A 21,314-nucleotide genomic window follows, 5' to 3' on the forward strand; every position below is an offset into this window, starting at 1 on the left:
TATATCATTTTGAACTGGTTGATACGAATTAAAATGTCAAAATATCTTATCATTGCTTATGTACATGCAGTATTGGTTTATTACACTGATACGTTAGATAATATGAGGTTATTACGAGGATACCTCAAAGTATGCACGAAGACAGTACAGCGGAAGTCGACGCGACGGCGAATCAGTGAACAGAATCAGCGAACTTCTTTGTGTGGAGTCATGTCAACCCCTGGTGGCAACCATGTTTGTTTTTATTATTAAGAAGACGCTTAATACGCGCGTAATCATTCCACATTTGAAATTCACATTTCCTTATATGGTATGATGAAAATACCCCGTAAAATACCGCAAAATTACGGCACGCTGTAACTTATGGCGTTACGGTGACAGATATATAATAATATTAAATATCAACCTCCAACAAGTCTGGTATGGAAATCAATCGTGTACGTATCCTAGTACATATATACACATGTCGAAGGGAATTGGTGATACGGCTCCGATTGTGTCATACGATGACGCATCCTACGTATTGCACAGACTCCACTGATTAACTAATATAACATGATTACAATTATAAATGAATGATAATAATGATCGTCTTGTTGATTACTTGCTTACCTTATATTCCTTGTCTTTCTTCTCTATCATAGTTTGTTTCTTCTGGGAACGAGAAAAAAATACCGAACTTGTCATTAATAAAGAAAGTTTAACAACCAAAAGATCAATGTGTTTTATATGGAAGTCATCTGATTATGGGATTATGGTACAGATGCGTGTTGTTTGCACTAGAATTTACTTCATGGAAGATTATTTGTTAAGTCTGGGCTTAATGACCAATGATTTTTTTTCAAAGTGTTATACTAACTACAGTCTGACGGCAAATGTGAGTTAAATTTGGTGGTTGATTGTCCCTCTACGTTCAATCGAAAAATAACCCACGAAAAACAATATATTACAATATTTTAGATTATGATGCAGGTGATTCTGACTTGCCCAACGCGAAGATTTCATGTATGTGGCATTTTTCCAATATGAACTCACTGGCATGTTTAACCTTTGCCACTTTCAGAAATGTGTGACCTCTACCGACTTTCTCTCATGTGTGATCTTACCGACACCTTGACATGTGTGATGATGTATCTCCCTGACGTGTGTGAACAAAAGTGACGTTTACCATCACCTTGACATATGTGATCTTTACTATCTACCTGATGTGTGTTTGCATTATTTGCTATCTCGCTGGCATGTGATTATTTGACTGTGACTGAATGCCTATTTGAGTAATCTGCTTGTTGTACCTTTTTACGTTCTCTTCCACCACAAAGTTTACTGCCAGGTGCGAACATGGTTTTCACGCAATGTAATGTGGGAAACAGGCTGAATGGTGGAGGCAGCGTTGAATTTTCTTCGTAGAAACTCATCCAGAGACGGGAGCGAGAGTATTTCCACTGGATATCGGCGTCTTCCTGCAGAATAAACGAAATTCAGACACATTGTTATAATACCGTGGCGTATTCTGAAACGGTGCGCTCAGTCAAACCAGAATAGACGAACCAATATCTGTCTGACCCAGTTGCTCTATCCAATACGCAAACCCGCCATGATTTTCCCTAGAAAATTAAAATGAACGTGTTTCCGCAGGTAATTTTCTCGCGAACGTTCTACGCGTAAGAATATTAATACAAATGTCTTCGACGAGCTGAACGACACTGACAAATAGTGCATAATTTTATCTTGAACATTACCTAATGATCTTAGTCGAAAATAGCCGCCAAGTTCTCGTTGAGAGTGAGAGAGTCACGTATTCATACTTTCAAATTTATAGTGTTCTATTCTCTATCGCCACCGTCCGTCACCAGGGAAACACTGAACGCGATGGTGGAGAGAATTCACCAGTATTTAATGGCCAAAATACAAATCCTATGTCTGTCTCGCTTTATGCGAGATCTCGGCGGATACGAGATCTGGTCGGACATTCACATCTAAGGTTTATTTACTTGCCTCAATACGCGTATACGTGTTACTCATCATGGCTATGAGTATATTTAACAGTACTACTATTGCCAAGATGTGATATGCAGCGTACAATAGTCTACCAATGGCTTCTGTGAACCAATGGTCCAATCCGTAAACATCGAGGCTGGCCAAATCAGACATTCCGAACAAGGTCCAAAACAGTGTGCTCAGTGCGTCTGTGATACTGAAAAAAATAGAATATGTTTGTTTGTTTTTTGACATACATGAAAATAATTTATTAGGAATGGATAAAAAGGGTCTTACAAAAAGAAATTTAAAAAATATAATCTAAAAAAAAAATATTCTAAAATTATAAAACAATTCAAAAACAATTATAAATAAAAAAATAAAGACAATTTGCAACCAATGGTGAATACAGAATATAGAATGAACACAAAATGTAACCTAATACACTGATAGTTGTTGCTGTTTTGTTCCATAGCTGTTGTTTAAGAAGACAGCTAAGGCTGGTGCTAGAGTATGGTTTGCCATAATCAGTATGAATTTATTCTGACTGTTTTCTTTATCGAAATTTGGAACTTTATTTTGTGCAGTCAAGAATAATTAGTATCTATGATGACTGTAAGCTGGACATTTCATTACAAAAAGTTGCTCATCCTCAATTATATGCAAATATAACAAGTTCTTTTATCCAGTGGCACATTATTATGTCTTCTCAATTTTAATGTCATGGTTGCTTGTCCTGAATTTTGCAATTAACCTTCTAAGACCATGGTTCTGCACATTAATTAAGTAATTTTCAATTTTCAAATCTTGTTTAAAAAGTCTGTATGTTCTTAGTTTATTTTAGCCAAGGTTTGTTTTCTATTATCATTATGCATGTCTAAAATCCATTGATTCTCAAATGATTTGTTTATTTGTTTATGAATAAAGTCAATTTTTTCTTAGTTGTTATTATGTACTCATGACAAATTAGAACAAACTAGTGAAAGAAGTAGTAAATGTCGCCTATATTATTTTGTTTCGCTTTACAGTAGAACACGGGAGCCAACGTGAGTATGTATAATCCTACGATCGACATAAGGAGGAGACATAAATAGGAAATAATATTCATCCTCAACAGAAACGCTATCAAAGGAGCGCACCCGTCGCTCTCGTGAGATCCATTTATCCACTACGCTCAATACCAAGCTTGAATGATGAATTATGAGATACCTCGTTAAAAAACTGTTTATTGTCTCACATTTTACTGATTCAATGGACTGTTTTACAGCATACGTATCGGCGCATGGCTATATATACAAAGTTCTCCATACTGTAAACAACGGGCTAATAAATAAACACGTGACAAACACAGGTACACTGCATTCACCGTGCCCTGGTTTGAAGTAGAAACTACAGTGGTGCTCACCTGCCGTAAGGTTGCCAACACACTTGTTGAAACTCATCCGCCTCGCATATTGATCTGATCTTTTTAGCATAATGGAAGTAGAGCTGATTGAGTCCCACAGAAAAAGCAAACCAGACCAGACAAAAAATGACGAAGAACTTTGAAATGTCAATCATCATTCGTCCCAGCGATATTTGCATCGGTCCTATTTGAAGATGGACCACCGTCATTCGAATGAGTCGTAGGAAACTTAACACTTTAGCTATAGCAAATAATCCATCCGCGACCAGAATTGGGTGTGTAGTCGGGAGGAAATGCAATGACAAATTGTAACCCAACATGTTACGATTACCGCCAAGTGACGATCCGCCTCCTAACTGTTGGTTCGATATCCTCGTTACTGCGCGCCGAACTCTACTGTGAGTACTTTCAACAGGTGTCCTCTCATTGAAATCCTTTGCCTGCAATACCTTCAGTAAGTTCATCTCAATCTCATTCATTCGCAATTCGACTACGTCCGTTATGTTATCCCGGGTAATGTCTTGATAAAGCAGAATTCGTGCCACAGCCTCGTCCAAGTATTTCTTTATATCGTTACTCAATGTTGTATTTGCATGCCCTCTGCTGGTAATATTCCCCTGATCGAGGTTGTGTCCAGTCTGATGTATTCCATATGCCAGGTCAATGTCGTTGTGCAATGTGCTCGTGTTTAAATGAACTTCACTCACAATGTGGTTCGATGTGTTGTCGCCGTTTATATGCCCGGTCGTGTTTGACAAATCCTGGAAGAAAAGTGAAGAACAAATAGGTATAACAATGCAAAAAAATAGCATCTTCTTTTTATATAATATTTAAAATATTGCGCATGGTTTATTGTAGTCAAAACTGACTTCTCGGCAAGTGCAGAAACCAAGTTAAACAGCAAAACTAATAGATACAAATCTACACAAGAACCATCAATGTTGTCGGTAGAGACGTTCCCTCAACCAATCGGCGCAGGCGATAATTGATTACTAAAACTAGAAGACTGAAAAGTGGAGCTGTAATCACATTTCACATCAGAAAGTGTCGCCGTTTCTCTGTTAGTCAAGAGAAAAATTCACCAGCTTACCTTGAAAATTGATGTGACGTGCAACGCTAACCACATCCAAAATAAAGACAGCGTGAAATAGTCTATCATTTTCCAACTGACGTTGTCCTTGACAACGCGTGCCCCTTTAGCCCAAAGCTCTTTGAACTCAATAACTGTTGTACCTGAAATGAACATAATGATGATGTCAGTTACAATTGCTATCTTGTTTACGTCGCATCATTGGTCTATGATTACCGATTTTCCGTGCAGAGTAAACGGAGAGGATTTTCGAAAAAAAGGTTATGCTGCCCTTTAACAAATGAAAATATGTTCAACATGCTCAGAGATTTTTTCTTGAGAAGGAAACATATCTGAAAGTACTTTAATTTCGAAACTAATTTGTTAGCGCACGAATGAACAGACGTGTCTCTAGCGGTAAATTATTGTATTCCATAAACAAGACATTTGTAAAATATTTACTCCGAAGACCCCTCTCCTGGTCCAATTTTACATACGTATCTGTATAATATATAATTATATATATATATATATATATATATATATATATATATATATATATATATATATATATATATATATATATATATATATATATATATATATATATATATATAATATTCGTAAGTCAACATAAACTTAATTTATATGAAGTACATGTCACTACCGTTGGGAGTTCATAGGCATGGTTAGATCGACGTAGCTACTTTGCAATTTATTTGTACAATAAGAAAACAGAGAAAGATTGCTGGCTAACATTCATTCTTAAGAGCACTACGTCGTCGCACCAGCAATCTAGTGACCTCGCAATCTTACGATCACTATTTAATACGTGTGAGAGACATGTTTCTAGTATGTATATTTTCATTAGTATATTTCAATTTGCGGGTCTGAGAATTTAAAGCATTAATTCAGTGCACTTTCTATACATGTTTCAATTATGATAATTCTGTACTTAGATTTTTACTGGATATTGTGTTAGAGACAAGAGGAAACTCAACAAAATTTAAACAGATTGACAATGTTTTATATCTAAAATCACAATAATGAAAAAAATGGGTCTGTATAGTCGAGAAACATGAAATAGACATGCTTTAAGCATAATATATTTATTATCATCTAATTTAGTAAGAAATAAGTGGCAGCTTGTTATACCTATTTTATGTACTACCCTGGATCACCTCGCCCCCGGTTTTATGAAGACGTGTAAAACTTACTCAAAATGTAACACGTGATCAAAATCCCAGATGCACTCGTGTGTATATTGTTGAGATCCCATTCGTCATGTTGATCCGTGGCTTTAATATCAGTCCCGGACAGGAAGTGTATATCCATGGACTGGATGGCGAGAAGAAACAGGAACACGATGGACGAAGCCGTGTGGCATACAAACCGGATGTAGGGAACTCGCAGCAGCTGAGAGATTCGCGCATGAGGTGAGATGACGTAACAAACGGCCAGGAGTGGGAAACACACACCAATGACGAGAGATAATAACAACGCCCTCACGTAATTGTGCTTTCGCCAGGCCGGTAGTCCGTGGTACCATCGCTCGATTAGACGTTGCTGACAGTGAGGATGGGAAATGAACTAAAATAGAGTAGAAATAGGTACACACATTAGCATTTACGAAGAATTCTTGTATCACGATATCAACGATTGGACCACCAAATACATTGTTTAATTTTGTTATACTGATGAAAAACTGTGTTTTTATTACTGAATCAAGTTAGTGTTTTATAACAATTCATCCTAAGAAACAGCATCGCTTTTCACGTGTGACAAATATTGAGGGACGTCGGTATGCTATTAACCACGATGTGATATCGACCCTCGTTCTGTCCACTTGCACCGCCTAAATGGCGGCGTCAATATCAATACCATTTTATCCGGTGGTGAATAACAAAAATCCAAGCTGTGAAGTTGACGTCCGTTCGTGCAAAAAGAAATGCGTTCTTGAGTCCAATTATTATTGGTAATGATATTTTGTTGAGTAGCTGGGTTGTAACCAGCGTACTTTTTTTATATTCCAAATTCATACGGATCGTGACGATTGCTAAACTTTTATATTATATACAAGTTTAGTATTCAGCAATAAAGCTTTTTACAGACAACTTAACACACACTGGCGCCATACATGTGTGGGCCTTACATTGAATTGCACTTAACAAATTGTTCTCCGAGACTGTCGGCATTAAAAAGTGAGTTATTCCATAACCAGTAATTAATAGAAACACAGGGTGGCAAATATATCAAATATATAGCTGTGAATCTTTCGTAATACAGTAAAGGTAATCTTAATTAATACGTGTGGGTTAGGATGGTAAATGCTCTTTGAGCATGCGATGCTAGCAATTGACATCGAATGTGACACGACAAAATACAGCGTTGAATTAATATTAGATCCCTGAAACGAACATCAGCATTATAATTCAGATTCCCGTTCCCAATATTTGTGTGTGAAAGTATGTGATTGATATAATGTGGCGCATTATGGGTAATCGCGAACATCTCATTTGCCTCGTATGTCCCCCTCATTATGTTATCTCATAGTCGTTGATAACAATCCATCACTGTAGAAATGACCGCATATAATTGAAGTACAAGAAACCAAATTGAATGATTTAGCATGCTAGTTAAAGTTTGCATAAATCATCCGATGAAGACGGCATGTGTAAAAGAAGATTGATTGCGTATACAGAACTTTTCATTTGTAGAAGTACGTGTAGAATTGATGTTCGTGTCAGGGATCTATTATTAATTAAACGTTGTTGTACTGTATTTATTCGTGTCAAACTCGATGTTGATTGCCTACATCGCATGTGTGTGGAGCATTTCCCGTTCTAACCCACACGTATTTATTGCACAGGGTAACAGTTGCTTAGTTTTATATTCTGCCATGTTTGTGCCTTGCTAACGTATTTTGACAATATTAATCACCAAATCAAACAATAACTGATACTGAAAGCAATCATGTGGTCTTGCCATTACTTTGATCCACCAAATGTGAATTTACTTATTAGGTGAGATTGCATTTCACGTATCATACGATGAATGTCAGAAATGATAACATTCAAAAACTAGATAACACTAGAAGAGCGACGACGTCCACCAAGCAGTCCATCTTCCCGCATTTGAAACTTACACCTTAACTTAAGATTAATAACCCTACATTAATTCTATTTATTGTATTCCTTGACAACGTAAACATACATGGCTTAGCATTTGGAATTTAGTGGATAAATCTTCCAATCAATAATTCCAGACTAATGCCAATGCTAACTAACAGACTAATGCATGACATTTCTACGTTTATTTATTTATTTATTTATTTATTTATTTATTTATTTATTTATTTATTTATTTATTTATTTATTTATTTATTTATTTATTTATTTATTTATTTATTTATTTATTTATTTATTTATTTATTTATTTATTTATTTATTTATTTATTTATTTATTTATTTATTTGTGTGTGTGTGTGTGTGTGTGTGTTTGTTTGTTTGTTTGTTTGTTTGTTTGTTTATTTATTTATTTATTTATTTATTTGTCTTCGCAAAAATGAAACCCAACCCCACCACCTAACAGTCAAACCAAAAAGGGAGTATTTTTTTTTTTCATATCAAATCTCGTCTTGTATATATGCTTCGACTTAAATTGCACCCATATTCTTACCTTCAATGTCATAATTAGAAAAAAAATTCTAGGAATACATGTAATCATATTATCAATTGATTTTGGTGTGTTGCCTTGTTTTGCTACTCAAGTAAATATTATCAAGAAATTTTAAACTAAATATATCACTGTATTATGAGATTAATGCATCCAAATATGTCAACTTATCCATGACATATCCATGACTGCTACTTTAATATAACCACTAAAACAATAATTTAAATATCTGTTTGATTAATAAAACAACGATTTTCGATTAAAAAAACAGCGATTTTCCGAAAAAAAAATTACTCGCTCTGTTCAAATGTACCCCGTGTGACAAGCAGTTGACTGTACACATTGTAAACCAGTTCTAACAAGTCTGTACATTGTTTACGCAACTGTATTGAATATATCGCTAGAACAGTGCATTGCAGTCACGTACATACAAACTCAGTTCGAATGTCTAGGTGTACATTTGACAATATTGCAACAATAAATACACAATTAACAGTGTGCACGCGTACCTCTGTATTGTAGCAATAATTACAGGTACAGACGTTAGAGCAATTCCAACATCTGCTTTTACTCTCTGCTTGATCACGTTAGCATGGTATTCGAATCAGTAATTATTACTCAGAGCAGTGCACGTTTTACGTATTATTCCATCCAAGCTAACGACTCCAAGGTTACTCATTTGAGGGGACAGAAGTCTGATAGTACTTGATAGAGTTTCTTTCAAAATCATACTCTATGTTAGATAGCTTTCAATTCAGATGTAGTACAAATAATATGAACAATTTATAATATATTCAGGAAGTGTATTTACGTGGTTATTGTCATAATACATTTATATATATGACTATATCAACGCATTCGAAAATTGACCCAAGTCGCAATGTGAATTATTCTATCAATGTATTAACACATCTTAAATTTTCAATGAACAGCGTTCCAGCTCACTGCCTTCGCATATTAATGTGAAGCATGTCAAAAGCAAGAGGCGTATGGGGATTGCGCCACCACAGTTGTGATAGAGAAATGTTCAGGCAGTCAGATTGCTCTTTCCATACAAATACGTAAATCATATTTCGATTTATATGTTTGTTAGAAGGTAAAGGTAAAGTAATGAAAAACCTTTTGTTGAAAGTTTTTCTTTTGTTTATTTATGGATAGGTGACCTCGCTGCGCTGACTGCTTTGAGGACTAAAAATTACAGTAAAAATTACAACGAGGCTTGTCAACCTCGGTTGAATTTTTATGTTTAATACGAACCAATGCAACGGACTACGGTACTAGACGCAGAATGTCAGGGTTGTTTCTCCTGTCTAGGATGATGGTACTTCCATTTAGTACAGACAACCAAAATCTGCCTGAAATTATACCCCTTTTCAAGTGCAGAAACTTAAAATTATACCCTATATACATACTGTTCCCCCCCCCCCACTCAGGATCCATAGGGGGCCGCATGCGCGTTCCCATTTTCTCGGGAAAGGGGGTACTTTTTGAGGATCTGTCTCGGGAACATTTTCCCGAGAAAATCGTAGAAAAGGGGGTATTTTTTGCTTGTTTTCCCGAGATTCTCAAAATAGGGGGTGTATTTCAAAACACTTCCCGAGATATACAAAAAAGGGGGGGTTAAAAGGAGTTCTAGACTGAAAAGTTCCCTAGATAGGGGGTGAAATTCATCGGAAAAGCCCGTGAAATGGGGGTTAAATTTTCTTCTTTTCCCTAGATAGGGGGGGTCAAACAAATGAGGGAACAAGCATAGCCCCCCCCCCCCCAATATAGGGAGTGGGGCGGGACTGTTTCCAAGTTGAGGTACCATGAATTTATGAGATTCCTTTATATACACTTTATTTATATATTTTAAAATATTCGACCATAAACACGGTACACGTGTATACTCGTAAAAAAACTAAATAAATAACGTTTTTACTTCAGCTTGCGAACCATATTTTTTTCAGGGGTGGTGTAAATAGAAACGATAAAAAGAGGCGACAGACATAATTAGACGCCAAATCTTCACGCTGAAACTTTACTTAAACTGTACTCAACGAAACTGATTAGTCGATAAATTTGCTATCATGTCAAATCAGATAAGATCTGCGAACTTACATGATTAAATTTGCCGCACAAGTTCGTTGAGAGAGAAATGAACGTATACGATACCGTGCCAGAGAACGATGTGTATTACCATGTTGGTTCAAAAGAACGAGCGTGATGTGTGAACGTACGTGGCACGTGTATATTACGTGAAGGTGGCGTGACGTACACATGGCGTAGACATGGCGTGGACATGGCATACTCATGGGGTCGCGAGGCGCGTACAGGCCGTTATCTGAGTTTAGTTGCCCAAATTAAATACTGGCACCGTTTGAATAAACTACTAAACTAAATATATTGAAATGTGCACTAAAGAATCAATCAAAATACATTTAAATTTAATTAAACATGTCTGCGGTAAATCTGGAACACTGTGAGCTCATCTGTAAAAATTGCCGTGATAAAATAACTACACAAGTGAAAATGAGATTAATAAACATTGTGTCACAGAGAAAGTAAAACGGGAATATAACATGGGTACCAAAAGCCGAAAAAATAAGCTTAGAACACACAAATTATACACGTTAAAGTTTTGATTTGAAAATTATTCAGATACCGTAAATAAAAATAGGAAAAAATATTATGTAGATTTAGTTTTAGTGATCACAACCTAGAAGCATTATTCATAAAAATTAGGTTAAATAGATTGGCAATTTCTAAATACCTGAAAGCTATATTTATAGAAAAGAACCACAACATGAGAGAACGATATCATCTTGTTTTTGCGGCAGATGCTGGATCTGTGATATACATTAATTATATCTGTTCGTATTTCCACGAAATTCGACGCGCTGCATGATAGTCACCTTCCTTGAAAAGAGGTCTTACCTTTTTCTGTGAGTATCTAATAGCCTTCTTTACTTTCAATGGTTCTGTGAAGTCCCCTCCCACTGCCCACTCCTCCGGGCTGTGATTCAATACGATTATTTGCTCCTGTGTGTTTCTCACGTGGCCAAGCAAATCAGCCGCGTACTGGGCGCACTGATTCGACAATTGTTCGTACTGAAAGCGGAACTCGTAATCTCGAACACTCAACTTTTGAAGTTTGTAACTCAGCTGAAACGCCGTCTCTATGGGGTCTTCACTGGTGAGTGATATGTATGCCTGACTGGCCAGCGCCCGGTAGACGTTTATCGTACCGACTGAATGTTCTAAGGTAAACTCTTCGGTTTGGAAGTTGTACAGTTCTGGTAGTTCTATCCGAGCCCCAAGGTCCAGTAATAATTTTAAAATGTCGTATTTATTATGATGAGCAGCCAGGACAACAGGAGTTATGTCAGCATGAAAGTCGCCGTTGAGGGCGCGACAGTACAGACCTTCCTATAAGAAGATGGTACATACAATTAGCAAATCGTGCAAATGCCAAACAGATTATCAGTTAGTTAAAACATCTCAGCAACAAGTAAAACACAGTTTAATGATTGTTAACAGTCCCTTGATGTTAGATGTAGACATGCTTTATTATATAGTGGATTAATGTAGCTGGGTTCTCGACAAGATTTGTATACAAATTGTATACTTCAGAGGCAAATGGACGCCGAGATCTCTTTGAGAGCGAGAGAAGCTCGAAACTGTTTTTTGTCCCCCAAATTTTGTTTAATTGTCTTACTTCATCGCATACACTGCTCCATATACTATGGTTATATCGATTAGTGAAACAGTTAGTTGACTTGAAAGAATGAAACAGCTGAGGGCAAAAAACAAATAAGTGGCTTTCTCGCCCTCTACGAGATCTTGGCAGCCATTTACATATGCAAGTTATTTTCGTATAACTTTAATTCTAACCTCAATTAATCGATGTACAATATTGCCCATGCCTACGTGATCGAGGCATCGTTGAGGTGTCACAGACTCTCTCGCCGAGGACCAGTATTCATACAGTTTTAGTGTGGTGCCGTTGGTGCATTTATTGATATACAAGATTATATGTGTAATTGCAAGTGCATATTAATATGAGGTTATTACAAGGATACCTCAAAGTATGCAAAAAGACAGTACGGCTGGAGTATAGACCGGCGTACTATCTGAGTGTATACTTTAAGGTATTCTCGTAATAAACCTATTATTATACATCTTTTCTTTCCAAGGATACACCATGGGAATGGCGAAATCGAATCAGCGAACTTCTTTGTGTGGAGTCCGGTCAAGCCATGTTTGTTTTTATCATTTGATGACGCTTATGCGCTTAATAATTCCATATTTATAATTCGCATTTCCTAATATGGTAGGATGAAAATACCCCGAAAATAACACCCGCCCGTAAAATTACGGCACGCTGTAACTTATGGCATTACGGTGACAGATGTATAATAATTGAATTTATGAATCCTCACTATCAGGATTAGAGGTTTCTTTTACTCCATAATACGATACACGATATTTTAAAAATCTAATCACAGGTAAATTCATTTCAAAAAATATAATACAATTTTATTACAAATAATTAGTATAATAAATTACGTAATTTATTTGCATGTAATAGAATATAGTACATTAATTATTTATATACAATGTTGATCGCTGTTATAAATATAACACAACTAAATCGTATATAAATAATTATCAGCACAAAAAAACATTACATACATTCAATGTTGACGCTCTAACAGCAAATGCCATAATATCGCTTATATACGTAATAAAAACAATATTTACGAATAACGTATTTCAATATTAAATTCATACAAAATTGCGCGTTTGTTAATTATTTTTTATATACTTTTGTCCATATCACCAATTCATAGATTATATTATATTATATTATATGGGAATCAATAATAGTGCATAAATCGTGTACAGATAATTTGCATATCAATTATATAAGAAAACACCATATATCAATAAATGTATGAACGGCACCCCATGGATTTATCAGCTAAGTGACCCATTCCTTAAACCTATCCATTATCATTTTCTCCACTTACCGGTGTCTGATGTCTTTTCTGTAGACAGTTACATATAGCTTTCACCGCTGGAGTAAACTGCATATCAACTGCTCGCAATAAGGCATCGCCGAGGGATATCGACCTATGATTCAACAACAACTCTAAGATATCTGCCATAGAAAATACAGAAGCGCAAATTAATTAGAATGGTGTCTGTATGGAAAACCCGGGGATGCGGCATAATTACATTTCAGGACGAAATACAACATGTAATCAGAGTTATTTAAAAATAGGGAATGTACATACAAGTGAATATTATTCATGAAATCCAGACGTAGCAGACGATAACAAGGAAATGAATTGGGCCCAAAAATTGGCTTTCTCGCCTGCTCTAAATGAACCACAAAATTTATTTCTTGGTTATAATTAAGTTTATGTGTACTTTAGAAGAAGAAAAATGTATTACAGCAAAATTAAAACCAAAAAATGAAAAATATTATCAAGGTGAAAATATTATATTTCCCAAAAATCAAACTGGCACATTTGCCCGTCTTTGTAATCTAGCAAATGACATTAAAATGTGCCGTATCGGTTTTTTTTACATAATACAATAAATACATGTATGAAAATTGTAATACTGCTGTTGATATTTTTTTTTAAATTTAACATTATTATTTCGTGTTAGTTGACCTGTTGTACTAGAATGGCAAAATTCAATAAATTAGGTACCCTATTAACTTTTATTATTTTTATTTAGCATTCGTAAATCTTGGGGTTATTATTTATAATGTCGTCTGACAATACTTGGTGTCGTCGGCAAATAATACATGTTGTTAATTAGGTGTCGTTAGGCAATACTTGCTGTCGTTTGACAATATTATGTCGTCTGAAAGTACAATTTCGTCTAAAAATACTGTCCTTTGTCTGTGTGTCGTATGACAGCGTGCCTATACACTCATACAATTAGGGTAATCACCAAAAGACTTTTTTTTTTCATTTTCATTTTCATTTCTAAATTTAAATCGAATATGTATAAATCATCGTCACCAGTTATAAATTCTTAAGATTATATGATGTTATTTTCTTAAACCAGAAATGCAGGTAAATGGTGATAATATGGCGTCAAATTAATCAACAACGTCGAACAGTAGTCAAGTAATAAAGCGACCCAAATGTTGGTAATGGGTATCTCCATTTATGTTATATGTACCGTTCGCCTCACACCGATTACGTGGTTTACACCAATATGCAGACAAACATTCCATCATTATCAAGATTTATTTTACAGAATCTTATACACGGAACGGACGTGGTATTACTGGATGAATCACAATTAACATCAGTGTGTACACGTGGATTACATTATTCATACATCATTATGGTGCATATGTTTCATATTGTCATACATCAAGACTACGACGTGGTGTCACGTATACCACGTGCATTTCAATCTTGGTTGAATTGTTAAATTGCAATTTGGAAATATGCATTTTTTTCTATTTCATAAATCATACTTGCTTATTCCAGTTTCTGGTCATCCAGGAAAATACTACCAACACAGTTCTGAGTATTGTTACGCGACGATAAGCAAAACCCTCATTTATATTCGAATCTCAACTTTCGCTAGCGCTTGCATATTAAGTGCGCGAGTATTCGTTGATACAACAAGACCGACCGACGCCGTAACCCGTGTGGCATGCCTTGGGTCCGCTGGTGATAGAAACCCAACAGGCAGTTTTTAGCTTACTTTTTAGTGTTTTTTTTTTTTACTTTTTCACTTCATGTTCCAATATACATGAAGATATAACACATTAGAAATGAAACATATTGAAATCGACATACACAATATAGTTAAGTGGCACAATGCAGTCAAAACACAGTGCACTAATTGGTTAAGAGGAAGCTGTCATTCAGTCAAGGACTCATTGGACGCAAATACGTATACTCTTAATTGTGTTATTCTGTCCAATATGTACAAGCTAAAATAAAGGTAACTTTACTTTTAATCACATGATCTATCCACACTATTCCAGAGCTTGAATTTAATAGTATGATCATTATTTTTAAACAAAGAAAGCTTTGTATTTCGCATTTCACCAAGAGCGGCACTGACTGTTATGTAGTCCTGTATGTATGTTACGTAGTCCCATCTCCGTGTTACACAGTCCCGTATTTATGGTATGTAGTCTATGTATGCATCTCTATGTATGCAGTCCTATGCATCTATATGTATGCGGTATGCAGTCTCATTTTTATGTTATGCAGTCTCGTATATATGCTATGCAGTCCCGTATTTACGTTATGTAGTCACATGTTTATGTTATGCAGTGCCATTTTTATGTTATGTTGTCTTATTCTTATAATATGCAGTCTCGTATTTATGTTATGAATCGCAGTCTCGTATTATAAATGTTATGCAGTTCTGTATTTGTACCGGTAATATGCAGTCACGTATTAATGCTATGCAGTCTCATCTCAATGTTATGCAGTCCCATCTTTATGTTATGTATTCCTTTCTTTATGTTATAGAGCATCATTTGTATGCCATGTGGCGTACGCCTCACCGATTGTGTTATAATGCGCGTACGTCTTACAGGTCTGTAGGTAGCCACTGTGGTGTGCTGCTTTCAATCTTAATGTGTGGTCGTGTGGTGATAGACGTAAAGTACTACCGCAATGTAGTTTACGCCATTATTTTTTTTTATTTCGCTGGGTTGTGTAAATGGTACGGTTTTTGAAATGGTGCATATTTTAATAAAACTTTACTACAAAGATTCCAGGACGAAAGGGTCGAGAGATCGTATCAAGTATCAGGTATGCAGAACTAATCACAGCGGCTAATGGCGCCACGTAAAGTTTCGACTCGGGATATTTTGTGCAATTTGTGTATGGGATCAAAAACAACACGGATCAAAAGATATCGCGTGTTGTGGAACAAATACTGCAGGATATTGTCGTCACTAAAACAATAGAATATCATGAATACCTCATATTCATATCTCTACTCATATTGGAGTTGCACATTTGCACTACAGTAACGACGTTGTTCAGACCAAAAGGAAAGCTGCTGCAAAGCGTATAAAGACGGGATTGCATAACATAAAAACAGGATTGCATAACATAAATATATGACTACATAACATAAATACTGGGCTGTGTATCATAAAGACGGTACAACATAACATAAAGATTGGGTATGCAGTCTCATTTTTATTTTATGTAACATAACAACGGAACAGCATATCATAATGATTGGGCTGAATAACATCAAGACGGCTCTGCATACCAAAAGACAAAACATCACAGAAGACAGTTATGGTGTTACATAATCATGACAGTGGGAATAACATCTGAATCTATAAAATAGTATCTGTGCAGATGTGGAATGAGAATGATGAGTAAGTCTTGAGTCTAGAAACAAGTAACTGTCTAGATGTGGTATGGGAATGATGAGTAAGTCTTGAGTCTAGAAACAAGTAACTGTCTAGATGTGGTATGAGAATGATGAGTAAGTCTTGAGTCTAGAAACAAGTATCTGTCTAGATGTGGTATGGGAATGATGAGTAAGTCTTGAGTCTAGAAACAAGTAACTGTCTAGATGAGGTATGGGAATGATGAGTAAGTCTTGAGTCTAGAAACAAGTAACTGTCTAGATGTGGTATGGGAATGATGAGTAAGTCTTGAGTCTAGAAACAAGTAACTGTCTAGATGAGGTATGGGAATGATGAGTAAGTCTTGAGTCTAGAAACAAGTAACTGTCTAGATGAGATATGGGAATGATGAGTAAGTCTTGAGTCTAGAAACAAGTAACTGTCTAGATGAGGTATGGGAATGATGAGTAAGTCTTGAGTCTAGAAACAAGTAACTGTCTAGATGTGGTATGGGAATGATGAGTAAGTCTTGAGTCTAGAAACAAGTAACTGTGTAGATGTGGTATGGGAATGATGAGTAAGTCTTGAGTCTAGAAACAAGTAACTGTCTAGATGTGGTATGGGAATGATGAGTAAGTCTTGAGTCTAGAAACAAGTAACTGTCTAGATGTGGTATGGGAATGATGAGTAAGTCTTGATTCTAGAAACAAGTAAATGTCTAGATGTGGTATGGGAATGATGAGTAAGTCTTGAGTCCAGAAACAAGTAACTGTCTAGATGTGGTATGGGAATGATGAGTAAGTCTTGAGTCTAGAAACAAGTAACTGTCTAGATGTGGTATGGGAATGATGAGTAAGTCTTGAGTCTAGAAACAAGTAACTGTCTAGATGTGGTATGGGAATGATGAGTAAGTCTTGAGTCTAGAAACAAGTATCTGTCTAGATGTGGTATGGGAATGATGAGTAAGTCTTGAGTCCAGAAACAAGTAACTGTCTAGATGTGGTATGGGAATGATGAGTAAGTCTTGAGTCTAGAAACAAGTAACTGTCTAGATGTGGTATGGGAATGATGAGTAAGTCTTGAGTCTAGAAACAAGTAACTGTCTAGATGTGGTATGGGAATGATGAGTAAGTCTTGAGTCTAGAAACAAGTAACTGTCTAGATGTGGTATGGGAATGATGAGTAAGTCTTGAGTCTAGAAACAAGTAACTGTCTAGATGTGGTATGGGAATGATGAGTAAGTCTTGAGTCTAGAAACAAGTAACTGTCTAGATGTGGTATGGGAATGATGAGTAAGTCTTGAGTCTAGAAACAAGTAACTGTCTAGATGTGGTATGGGAATGATGAGTAAGTCTTGAGTCTAGAAACAAGTAACTGTCTAGATGTGGTATGGGAATGATGAGTAAGTCTTGAGTCTAGAAACAAGTAACTGTGTAGATGTGGTATGAGAATGATGAGTAAGTCTTGAGTCTAGAAACAAGTAACTGTCTAGATGTGGTATGGGAATGATGAGTAATTCTTGAGTCTAGAAACAAGTAACTGTCTAGATGTGGTATGGGAATGATGAGTAAGTCTTGAGTCTAGAAACAAGTAACTGTGTAGATGTGGTATGGGAATGATGAGTAAGTCTTGAGTCTAGAAACAAGTATCTGTCTAGATGTGGTATGGGAATGATGAGTAAGTCTTGAGTCCAGAAACAAGTAACTGTCTAGATGTGGTATGGGAATGATGAGTAAGTCTTGAGTCTAGAAACAAGTAACTGTCTAGATGTGGTATGGGAATGATGAGTAAGTCTTGAGTCTAGAAACAAGTAACTGTCTAGATGTGGTATGGGAATGATGAGTAAGTCTTGAGTCTAGAAACAAGTAACTGTGTAGATGTGGTATGGGAATGATGAGTAAGTCTTGAGTCTAGAAACAAGTAACTGTCTAGATGTGGTATGGGAATGATGAGTAATTCTTGAGTCTAGAAACAAGTAACTGTCTAGATGTGGTATGGGAATGATGAGTAAGTCTTGAGTCTAGAAACAAGTAACTGTCTAGATGTGGTATGGGAATGATGAGTAATTCTTGAGTCTAGAAACAAGTAACTGTCTAGATGAGGTATGGGAATGATGAGTAAGTCTTGAGTCTAGAAACAAGTAACTGTCTAGATGTGGTATGGGAATGATGAGTAAGTCTTGAGTCTAGAAACAAGTAACTGTCTAGATGTGGTATGGGAATGGTGAGTAAGTCTTGAGTCTAGAAACAAGTAACTGTCTAGATGTGGTATGGGAATGATGAGTAAGTCTTGAGTCTAGAAACAAGTAACTGTCTAGATGTGGTATGGGAATGATGAGTAAGTCTTGAGTCTAGAAACAAGTAACTGTCTAGATGTGGTATGGGAATGATGAGTAAGTCTTGAGTCTAGAAACAAGTAACTGTGTAGATGTGGTATGGGAATGATGAGTAAGTCTTGAGTCTAGAAACAAGTAACTGTCTAGATGTGGTATGGGAATGATGAGTAAGTCTTGAGTCTAGAAACAAGTAACTGTCTAGATGTGGTATGGGAATGATGAGTAAGTCTTGAGTCTAGAAACAAGTAACTGTCTAGATGTGGTATGGGAATGATGAGTAAGTCTTGAGTCTAGAAACAAGTAACTGTCTAGATGTGGTATGGGAATGATGAGTAAGTCTTGAGTCTAGAAACAAGTAACTGTCTAGATGTGGTATGGGAATGATGAGTAAGTCTTGAGTCTAGAAACAAGTAACTGTCTAGATGTGGTATGAGAATGATGAGTAAGTCTTGAGTCTAGAAACAAGTAACTGTCTAGATGTGGTATGGGAATGATGAGTAAGTCTTGAGTCTAGAAACAAGTAACTGTCTAGATGTGGTATGGGAATGATGAGTAAGTCTTGAGTCTAGAAACAAGTAACTGTCTAGATGTGGTAAGGGAATGATGAGTAAGTCTTGAGTCTAGAAACAAGTAACTGTCTAGATGTGGTATGGGAATGATGAGTAAGTCTTGAGTCTAGAAACAAGTAACTGTGTAGATGAGGTATGGGAATGATGAGTAAGTCTTGAGTCTAGAAACAAGTAACTGTCTAGATGTGGTATGGGAATGATGAGTAAGTCTTGAGTCTAGAAACAAGTAACTGTCTAGATGTGGTATGGGAATGATGAGTAAGTCTTGAGTCTAGAAACAAGTAACTGTCTAGATGTGGTATGGGAATGATGAGTAAGTCTTGAGTCTAGAAACAAGTAACTGTCTAGATGTGGTAAGGGAATGATGAGTAAGTCTTGAGTCTAGAAACAAGTAACTGTCTAGATGTGGTATGGGAATGATGAGTAAGTCTTGAGTCTAGAAACAAGTAACTGTCTAGATGAGGTATGGGAATGATGAGTAAGTCTTGAGTCTAGAAACAAGTAACTGTGTAGATGTGGTAAGGGAATGATGAGTAAGTCTTGAGTCTAGAAACAAGTAACTGTCTAGATGTGGTATGGGAATGATGAGTAAGTCTTGAGTCTAGAAACAAGTAACTGTCTAGATGTGGTATGGGAATGATGAGTAAGTCTTGAGTCTAGAAACAAGTAACTGTCTAGATGTGGTATGGGAATGATGAGTAAGTCTTGAGTCTAGAAACAAGTAACTGTCTAGATGTGGTAAGGGAATGATGAGTAAGTCTTGAGTCTAGAAACAAGTAACTGTGTAGATGTGGTATGGGAATGATGAGTAAGCCTTGAGTCTAGAAACAAGTAACTGTCTAGATGTGGTATGAGAATGATGAGTAAGTCTTGAGTCTAGAAACAAGTATCTGTCTAGATGTGGTATGGGAATGATGAGTAAGTCTTGAGTCTAGAAACAAGTAACTGTCTAGATGTGGTATGGGAATGATGAGTAAGTCTTGAGTCTAGAAACAAGTAACTGTGTAGATGTGGTATGGGAATGATGAGTAAGTCTTGAGTCTAGAAACAAGTAACTGTCTAGATGAGGTATGGGAATGATGAGTAAGTCTTGAGTCTAGAAACAAGTAACTGTGTAGATGTGGTATGGGAATGATGAGTAAGTCTTGAGTCTAGAAACAAGTAACTGTCTAGATGTGGTATGGGAATGATGAGTAAGTCTTGAGTCTAGAAACAAGTAACTGTCTAGATGTGGTATGAGAATGATGAGTAAGTCTTGAGTCTAGAAACAAGTAACTGTCTAGATGTGGTATGGGAATGATGAGTAAGTCTTGAGTCTAGAAACAAGTAACTGTGTAGATGTGGTATGGGAATGATGAGTAAGTCTTGAGTCTAGAAACAAGTAAATGTCTAGATGTGGTATGGGAATGATGAGTAAGTCTTGAGTCTAGAAACAAGTAACTGTGTAGATGTGGTATGGGAATGATGAGTAAGTCTTGAGTCTAGAAACAAGTAACTGTCTAGATGTGGTATGGGAATGATGAGTAAGACTTGAGTCTAGAAACAAGTAACTGTGTAGATGTGGTATGGGAATGATGAGTAAGTCTTGAGTCTAGAAACAAGTAACTGTCTAGATGTGGTATGGGAATGATGAGTAAGTCTTGAGTCTAGAAACAAGTAACTGTCTAGATGTGGTATGGGAATGATGAGTAAGTCTTGAGTCTAGAAACAAGTAACTGTGTAGATGTGGTATGGGAATGATGAGTAAGTCTTGAGTCTAGAAACAAGTAACTGTGTAGATGTGGTATGGGAATGATGAGTAAGTCTTGAGTCTAGAAACAAGTAACTGTCTAGATGTGGTATGGGAATGATGAGTAAGTCTTGAGTCTAGAAACAAGTAACTGTGTAGATGTGGTATGGGAATGATGAGTAAGTCTTGAGTCTAGAAACAAGTAACTGTG

At 36.3% G+C, this 21,314-nt stretch overlaps 1 protein-coding gene across 1 annotated transcript in view; it reads right to left on the minus strand.

The window, feature by feature from the left end:
• The window catches only part of LOC144346752 (short transient receptor potential channel 5-like), a 59,191-nt gene that overhangs the window by 1,800 nt on the left and 36,077 nt on the right, over nt 1-21,314 (minus strand). Inside the window, exons 2-9 of the mRNA XM_078007295.2 lie at nt 13,139-13,269; nt 11,043-11,534; nt 5,669-6,041; nt 4,473-4,615; nt 3,383-4,143; nt 1,996-2,194; nt 1,293-1,460; nt 613-654 (exon numbers count right to left, since the gene is read on the minus strand). Coding sequence (XP_077863421.1) covers nt 613-654; nt 1,293-1,460; nt 1,996-2,194; nt 3,383-4,143; nt 4,473-4,615; nt 5,669-6,041; nt 11,043-11,534; nt 13,139-13,269 — 2,309 coding nt within the window. The remainder of the gene's footprint in view (nt 1-612; nt 655-1,292; nt 1,461-1,995; nt 2,195-3,382; nt 4,144-4,472; nt 4,616-5,668; nt 6,042-11,042; nt 11,535-13,138; nt 13,270-21,314) is intronic.

Source organism: Saccoglossus kowalevskii, chromosome 18 (assembly GCF_978046115.1).
Source record: "Saccoglossus kowalevskii chromosome 18, keSacKowa6.1, whole genome shotgun sequence".
In the NCBI taxonomy this organism is placed as follows: Eukaryota; Metazoa; Hemichordata; class Enteropneusta; family Harrimaniidae; genus Saccoglossus; species Saccoglossus kowalevskii.